The 9,092-nt window shown below is 52.7% G+C and overlaps 1 protein-coding gene across 1 annotated transcript; it reads right to left on the reverse strand.

Annotated features, from left to right (window-relative positions):
• Positions 1 to 1,848: 1,848 nt before the first annotated feature.
• On the reverse strand, positions 1,849 to 9,041 carry XKR8 (XK related 8). The gene is made up of 3 exons (XM_010947974.3): positions 8,083 to 9,041; positions 5,711 to 5,907; positions 1,849 to 3,378 (listed from the first exon to the last, which is right to left on the reverse strand). The coding sequence occupies exons 1-3, from the start codon at positions 8,373 to 8,375 to the stop codon at positions 2,669 to 2,671; spliced, it is 1,200 nt and encodes a 399-aa protein (XP_010946276.1). The 5' UTR covers positions 8,376 to 9,041; the 3' UTR covers positions 1,849 to 2,668.
• Positions 9,042 to 9,092: the final 51 nt, after the last annotated feature.

Here is a 9,092-nt window from a genome sequence, read left to right on the forward strand (position 1 = left end):
CAAGAATCTTTCAGTGGCAGGTTAAAATGAGCAAATCAAGGGAATTTTTTAAACTTCAAAAACAAGTTTCTTAACATTTAAAAAAATCTTGATGGAAATCTCCAAAAGAAATTTCTAATTGCAAGTAATGTCACTCATCTGTTTCAAATTCTTGATTCTGTAAACTTTACTTACAAATGAAGTGACCACTAAATTCCACAGCTTTTAAAATTACACACCTATTACCCTCATTTCACAATTTCATCAAGAGAGTACAGATGAGAGCTTAGCCAAAAAATGAAAAACACGTCTTTTTGGATTTTCTCAGGGGAAATAGCCTAAAACGCTGCGTCTGTTGTTTGTGCATACCTGGCACCTCCCAAGCCTGGTCTTCTCCACATATGATGGGAATAAATGTGGAAAAGTAAATGTAGCAAATATTTGTTTTAGTGAAACCCTTAGAAACCTATGTTTGAGGCTAGGATGGACACTAAGCTAGAGATTTATAAAGGCCAAGCCTGCCCTCTGAGGTCTCAACATTGATATTCCCCATGAGTTGAGAAAAATAATGACTTCACTTATGTGTGGTGCAAATGTGTGTGTTTAAATGTATTCACTTAAAAGAATGATCCTAGAGGCGAGAGTATAGCTTAGCGGTTGAGTACATGCCTAGCACGCATAAGGTCCTAGGTTTAATCCCCAGTACCTCCATTAAAATAAGTAAATAAATGTACAGGAACCATACCACAATGACGGTGTTAAAAATAAAAATAAATAAAACCCTAATTACCCCCTCAAAAAAATAAAAGAATTAATCCTTTTTCTGAGGTGGTTATATACCCTTGATATCACAAGATGATAAATGGTAGTTCTTTCTGCCCTTTTCTTAAATTGGCAACCACGTTGGCCATTTTACTGGCTCATGAAATTCAAAAGTCTGGAAATCAGCGGACTGAATGATTGTGGACATCCTTTCTGCCTCTACCAGTCTACGTATGTGCAAGGCACCAGCATCACCTGCCCAGAGCCTCTCCCTGATCCCAAGCCCCATCTCTGTGTCTTGGCTCCAAGCCAATATAACTGCGGCAAGCCCTCCTTCATCCAGTCCCCGCTGGCTTGTTGTCTGGGATAAAGTGCATCTGTGTGGCTCTCACCCTCACCTCCTTTAGGGCTTATCAGTTTCTCAGGGAGGCCTTCCCAGCCAATCTATATAAAATTGTAACTCCCACCCACAACACACACGCTCTCCCTGTCCCCTTCCCCACCTTAGCTTTCTTTCGGCACTGAACACTATGTGATACTCTCTTTCTTATCCTGTCTATTTCATCTCCACTAGAATGAATGAATGAATGACAGAAATGAGACTATCCTGGGTCCCATCCCAGTGGTGACAAACCTTCCCTTCTGTCTCCAGCGTCCTTTTCCTGTTCCTTGTTTCTCCAAACCACAGAACTCCCAGAGCCGCAAAAGCTTCCGCCTCCTGACACCACCGTCCACGTCAACGTCTCATCACTTCCACTCTCCCAGTGAGCTCCCAGCAAAAAGACCTTTCTTCACCTGCGCTCGTAATCACTTCCTGATACCAAAGGTGTTCGTGGCCACTCCCGCCAGGTTCAGAGGCACAGCTGGTTAAAAGCACACACTAGAATCAGCCCAGACCTGGGTTCTGAGGCCCATGTGAGTGATCAACTCCACACTGGCTCACCAGCTCCTGACACTCAAACAAAATTGAAGAGTCTTGCCTAAGCCAGCACCCCTTCAGTCCCAGGACCTTTACCAACTTTGAGGGATGGACTCTGTGTCCCTGACCCCTTTTTTCCAGGCAGTTTTGAACTCGACAGTAGACTTAGCTTAATGACACAACTAGGCTGGAGGATTTCATGAAGTTTTAATAATTAACAACACTGTTCAACAAAAACCACACACACGTGTCTCTCAGTTACAGAGACACATACACCTCTTTCTCCCACACAGACTCTGAGGTAGAAAGTACACTGCCTGTAAAAAAAAAAATACTTAATGGAGTGAGCCATGGCCCAGACAGGTTCCTAAGGCAATTGGTTGAAAGGTCACCCCTTGAGAGCAGGGGCAGAGGCTGGGCCGACTGCACTAAGGCCTTGAAGAGACTGACAGGAGCCAGCCAGATGGGCAGCCCTGGCTTCCAGAATGAGTGCCCGCTCTGGAGGAGCTGGACAGTCTAAGGGATGAAGCTAGAGGGGAGCTGATCTGCCAAGAATAGAATGATGTTCCTGGCACATAAGATGCCCTCTGTAAACAATTGCTGAATGAACTGAATGACGGGTGGGGCAAGGGAGGCGGAATTCCACAGAACACATCCTGGAGGTCCTGGGGCAGCATAGGGGACCCCAGGGGTGGGACAGCACCTCCACCAAGTATTTTAGAGGTGGCCAGGGGGATAAAATACTAACACTGGGATGCTTTGGGGTACCGGCTATACCGGTCATGGGGTAGGAAAGGGGGGTCTCTTCTTTCCTCACAAAGTGTTTTATACATAACTGGGGCCCTTGACCCTCCCTTGAGGGCAGGCCTCTGAGCAGCTCTGGTCTCCCGTGCCTGGGACAGATCAGGCATCAAGTGCTTATTGAGTGAATCAAGGCTCATAGCAGCATAAGTAGCTTATCTTCTACATTGTCCCAACTGATTTCCATGTGTCCTTTAGTTCCCTTCCTCAAAGGACACCATTCACCTCTCCCTTCCTTAGCAAAGCAGGTGCATCCTTAGCCTTGGGGAAAAAGTTCTGAGCCAACCGGGCCATGCGCCTGTTCTGAGGCAGCGGACGCTCCTCGAGGGAGCGCAGACCCCAGGCCCCATCCACCCGGTCAGGCTCCCAGTGGCAGCTGGGGTGCAGCCAGCAGTAGTAGACAAGCCGCAGAGCCAGCCCCAGAAGGAAGCAGACGCCAGCGCCAGGCAGCAACATCTGCAGCAGGCTCCCGCTGGGCAGCCAGGTGACATGAGTCACCCAGGTGACCACCATGAGAAGGCTGTCACTCAGGAGGAACACCAGATGGATGGTAGCGCGGCCTCGGGTGGGACCTTCAGCCACGTTGAACCAGGAGAAATAAAGGACGGTGGCCACTGTCGCCCGGTACAGCCACTCGGAGCAGGGATCTGGCATAAAGTCCGTGCCCTGAAGCCAGACCCAGAACAGCAGCACCAGCCACAAGCCCAAGAAGTGCAGGACCACGTAGCGGGGGAAGAGGGCTGAGAACAGGGCCACGACCAGGACTCGGGGCCACAGCAGCAGCAGGTTCCACAGGAAGTAGATGACGGAGGTGCCCAGCCCTAGGCGGGGTGTGGACGGGAGGCAGGTGCGCAGGGCCCGGTGGTAGTCGAGCAGAGCCCATGAGATACCCACAAAGGATGTGCAGATGCTGACCCCTACGAAGAGGAAGAGGAGACAGGTGAGCCCTCAGGCAGCCTGCCCGGCGCTCCCTAGAGGCCACAGGTACCGCAGAGGCCCTCGTAACCACACTGACCTGGGTGTTACGACCCCCAGTTGGTTGAAGAGAAAACGATAGCTGAAGAACACTGAGTTCACACAACCCAAGACAGAGCTAGGATTCACATGGGGTCTGCCCTTCACCACAAAGCTTTCCTTGCAGGTGCTACCATGCTGACAGTTTTCAAGGACGAGAGGGTGTGTGACTTAGACACCCTCATCTGCACCCCTGGGCCTTGGTCACACCCTGAGCATTTTCTAGGGCCCTGTCACCCTTCCTTTCCCGGAAGAGCCCAAGCCTTCCTTGGATCTGAAAATCAGCCATCCAATTCGTCTTTCTCAGTCTCAGAAAGGGAAGCAGAAAATCCCATGGGGTAAAGCTACCTTCTGGGGCCAGGAGGGATGTCCCTGCTGTACAGATGAAACAGCCCCCACTCCCCTCCCCTCTATGCTCAGACTGGGCCCTGGTCTAGATTTTCCAAGACCCAAAGTTTACGGCGGGGAGCCTATCCCACCTCCTGCTCGCCCACCCAGGGAGGGGCAGCGGCAGCACAGGAACATCTCTAGAATGCTTCCTCCTTTGCCCCCTGCCCACTGCACTGAGTCAACAGATGTTCACTGGGAACCTGGTTTGGGCCAGAAACCCATTCCCAGCCTGGAATCAGATCTTCAGCCTTTCTAACGACCTGACACTCCACATCTCAGCAGAGCTGATGTTCCCCAGTTTGCCCAACGCACCGCATTCTCTGACCTGACAAGCTTTGCCACTGATATGGGGTAGGCCCTCGCCCTGTTTCCCCTGGCCTACTCCTCCTTACCCTGCCAAGTTCCGGCTTGGATATCCCCTAGAATCACCCATCCTGACCCCACCCCATCCAACTTCGCTGTGCAGCTGTCATGTAACATCCCACCCTGCTCTAGAGTTTTATCTCACAATAAGTATTTCCTCATCTCTGAGCTCTTTCAGGGTAGGAAACAGATTCTGCTCCCCTGGGATCCCCAAGCAGCCCAGAACCTGGCACGTAACAGCAGCTGAATAAACGTTTGCTAAATAAAAGTTGGAAAAACCTGTCTCTTCCCTCAAACCCCCATCCCCACCCTGTCCATGCACACAGTGTAGACTGTCTCCATTTAGCCCTGCTCCTAGACACCCACTGCCTTTAAACAGACAAACAAAAATACAGTCATCCCTCGGTATCCACAGAGGATTGGTTCCCAAAATCCGCAGATGCTCAGGTCCTCCACTGAAACCTCCACATAAGGTGGAGGAGTACAGGCCGCCCTCTGAATCTGCAGAGGGAGGTGCACCCCGTCACCCAGCACCTGTGCTCCTGGGCCTCGGCCACACCCTGAGCATCTTCTAGGGCCCTGTCACCCTTCCCTTCTGGGAAGAGCCCAAGCCTCTCTTAGATCTGAAAACCAGCCATCCAGTTTCCCCTTCTCAGTCTCAGAAAGGGAAGCAGGAAACCCCATGGGGTAAAGCTACCTTCCGAAGCCAGGAGGGATGTCCTTGCTGTATGGATGGAACAGCCCCCACTCCCCTCCTCTCCACGCTCAGACGGCCCTGGTCTGGATTTTCCAATCAGACATGGAATTGGAGTCCTAACTTGGCCACCAGCTGGCCTGTAACCTTAGCAACTCACTTCCCTTTTACAGGTGAAAGTCTTCCCAAAGCTCGTCATTTACACACCTCTCCTGTGGTTTCTGAGGCCACTTGCCTCTCCCTTTTCAGATCACTCCACACGCTTTACTGTAACTATCACTTTACAGCCTATTGTCCTGGGAGGCCAGGGACTGTGTCTTCCTTATTCACTGGTGTCCCCAACATAGGGACAGACACAAAAGATGCTCAATAAAACCCTGATTGCATAAACGTGCCCAGTAATTTATCTACTGATTAACAAATTGCTTATTATGCACAAGGCACCCTACACTTCCTCTGTTATCTTCAAAATACTAAAAATTACCACTAAGATTTTGTATGCCTTATATGCATCACTTCACTGAAACCTTTCATTAACCATATAAGGTAGGACCATTTATTATGTCTCTTTTCCAGAAGAAAACAAACTGATGACTCAGGGAGGTTGAGTCATTTGTCCAAACGCCTGAGGCTGGAGAGTGACTTTGGATTTGAACCCAGACCTGCCTGACTAAAGGATGTTTTCCTATTTTCTAAGCAGCCTTTATAAAAGAGTGAAAACCTTTCTGAGGTTTGCGGGAAACTTTCCCAAGCCGTCGATGGGGAGCTGGCCGCAGCCCATTACTCACACTGGTAGTACTCGGCACTGCCCCTCTGGAGCACGATGGCCAGCACCAGCGTGAGCTGTGGAGTTGTCTCCAGGAAGGTCTCAAAGAGTCGCAGCATGCTGATGTCCAGGGAGAGGAAGTCTGCGTAGGCCAAGTCGAACTGAGAGGGCGCCTCCTGCCGCCACACCAGCAGCCCCTGCTGCAGCCCCTGCACGCACCTAGGTAGCACACACGATGTGCCAAGGGGCCTGGTTAGCGTCCTGTGGCCTCCCTCCTTCTCTACCCATCAAGCAGATGCAGACGGGCTCTGATCCTAGCTCATCACTTACCTGCTGTGGGGCCGTAGGCAAGCGACTTAACCTCACTGAACTTGTTTCTTCATCTGTAAAATGGGGATAAATAAAACTGCTATGCTTCTGCAGTAGCCACTGTTCCAAGTTCATCACAAACCTTGTCCTATTTACTTCTCCCAACATCCCCATTTTACAGATGGGGAAACAGGCCCAAAGAGCTAATGAGCAGTGGAAACAGGATTTGGACCCCAAGCTGTTTGACTTTGAGAGGCAGACTCTGAAACTGCCTAAAATAATCATTCTCAAATTTGAGCAAGCGTAAGAATTTCTTAGGATCCTGGGGGAAGGGGAGCCCTAACCCTTAAGAGCACCTGAGCATGGGCAAGGCAGGTCACACTGTGCTAGAGAAAGCACCTTGGCTGTGGAGAGGAGGGAGGGGACAGTTGGAGAGCTTAGATCAGAAGCAGGGATCCATTTAAGAGGCCTGCCCAGAGAGATGGGGACAGAGATGGGGCAGACTTAAGAGAGTCCAGAGGATGGCCCTTTGGCATGAGGCGGGAGTGGAGGACACACCAAATCTCCCTCGCCCAGAACTGATCTCTGCTGGCTACTGGGAGGTGAGCCTGCTCACTCACTGTGAATTCATTCAGCAGATGATTACAGCCACTCCTCCTGGACGGACCTGACAGCACGCTAAGGGAGCAGATGAGAAGGCCCGGGCTGGGGCTCTCCTTCAGTAGGCGCCCTGGCCTCTGGCCCCCTGGGGCCCTAGCAGGGGCCTCAGCCTAGTCACAGGCAGGAACAGAGGCTCTGTTTTCTAAACCAAAGCTCAGTTCAGTCTGTCAGACTCATGCTCAACAGAAAGAAGAAGAGAAGGTGCAAGACGAAATTACAGATTCAGGGCTCACTCAGGACTGTAATAACTGCCCCTTCATTTTCAGCTGGGGTGTTACTGATTCCTGTGCAGTCCCCCAGGCAAAACTGCAACACTCAAAGCTCCTCTTGCCCATCCTGGAGACTCCACACAAGGCAAGATCTGGAGAGAATCTGTAAAGTGGATTCAAGAGCCGATCCTGGCTCCGGCCATCCCATCCCAACCCAGACCACATCAGGTCCTGACTTGACCCCACGACTCTGACCCCTCCATTTCAGTTTCCCCATCTTGAGAGGGCCCTGCCAGTTCTGAAAAGGAGCACATCCCACACAGATGTTCCAGGCCCAGCCTGTGTCGGGTCCTGGCTGGCTTTAGGTGCATGGATGAGTCAGACCCCATCTCTGCCCTCTTGCTTGGTCTAGGGGTGGGGTGGGGTGTGGAGCAAGTGTTCAAGGAGAACACAACTGGGAAAGACAGGGAGCGAGGCACTGGTGGTGGGGGAACAAGCGCTGCTCTGGGGTCTGGGCTGCTGAAACTCCAGGGTTACCCAGCTGAGCATGTAGCTAGCTGACGTCTGTCGCATGCTCACTCTGCACTGGGGCAACTGACAGGTCTCATTTCATTTAATCCTTACCAAACAGAGGCCCTTCCCACTGGAATATGAGTAAACTGAGACCTGAAGAGGTCCAGTGACTTGCCCAAGTCCCCACCCACAGCTAAAGTAACATGGAGATCTGTTGCCCCTCTGTAGTCAACAGAGTCCACCGCGGCCAGGCACTGTGCTGGGCACTGTCCCCTCCTCTCTTCACCACAGGCCTGCTGGCCACATTTATCTCTAGGTCACTACCTCCTTTTAACTGAGGAGTAAACCGAGGCTCAGTGACAGGCAGGAATGAGGCCACAGGTGGTAAAGCCAGGATTGGATCTCAAAAGAGGTCTGACTCCAAGTCATGTGCCTCTCTGTCCTCTCACCTGGGCACCAGGAAGGAGAGGGATGATGAATTCTGTGGGCTGTCAGAGTTCTCTTTCATCAGGAGCGGGGAGCTCACCTGTTGGTAGAGGCGCCCACTAAACTTAGAGGGGCTTAGTTTCCTCTCCTGGGTCCAAGTCCTCACCGCTCCACCCTCTTCCCGGAGTCAGGACTCTCACCTGTAGGACCAGCCCAGCTGCAGGACGTGACGCTGACCTCCGTTCCCCCACCCTCTCCCCGAGGGCGGGGCGCTCACCTGTACAGGTAGCCCAGCTGTAGGAGATGCAGCAGCGCCAGGCACTGGCCTGGGGGCTGCGACGTGTGCAGGCCGTGGGGGTCGGAGCGCAGCCAGATCCAGCTGAACAACTGCAGCGCGACCGAGGCAAGGCCCAAGAGCGCCAGCACCAGTGCGGCCCACAGGTAGCGACCGCTAAGCACATACTGGCTCGCGGCCCACAGGTCGGCGCCCAGATCGATCAGGAAGGCGAGGGTGCCCAACACGCCCAGGACCAAGTCCCAGAAGAGGGCGGCGCGGGTCGACAAGGGCATGACCCGCCAGCCTCTCCTACTCCCTCTCTTCTGGGCTCGGATCGGCCCTCCTGGCCCCGGGAAGCAGCTGCAGGAAGGAGGCGGGCACAGCCCTCGGGGCCTCGCAGACCCGGGCTGCTGGGCGGGACTTCCCCGTCCCGCCCCGTCCGGGGAGGAGCGAGGTCCGCAGACCCTGCCGCTGGGGCATCCGCGGTCCCGCGGTCCCGCGGTCCCGCGGTCCCGCGCACCCACCCACCGCTGGCCCTGCAGCCTACCTAGGAATCCTCCACCCAGTCCCTCTGAGGCCCGAGGGCCCCGAGGACCGCTAGGCCCGAAGACGGACTGTCCTAGGCGCACTAACCTTAGCTTAGCAGACTTATAATTGCCTTGTTTTATATTTGAGGCTCCTGGAGGCCCAAGAAGGCGAAAATGGCCGGGAGATAAGCGCCCAGGCTAGAACTGCGATGTCTCACGTCTGCATTTTTCCAAAGCAAAACAACAAAACGTAAAGGCCAGTTGAGACCTTTCATTGCGGGACTTCGCAAACTAAGTGTGCCTCGACTCCGGGCTGTGTGCCGGGGAGGCCGAGGGCCGTGGATCAACAAGACGCATCTTCCCTGCGGCTCATTTTCCTCCAATTATCCGAATGGGAGGAGAGGAGCACGTCAATAACTGTGCAAGGGAGTTGCTTTAAACATGATTTACAAATTAAAAAGAATAATGCACAGAAATAGATGC

Source organism: Camelus bactrianus, chromosome 13 (genome assembly GCF_048773025.1).
Source record: "Camelus bactrianus isolate YW-2024 breed Bactrian camel chromosome 13, ASM4877302v1, whole genome shotgun sequence".
Classification (NCBI taxonomy): Eukaryota; Metazoa; Chordata; class Mammalia; order Artiodactyla; family Camelidae; genus Camelus; species Camelus bactrianus.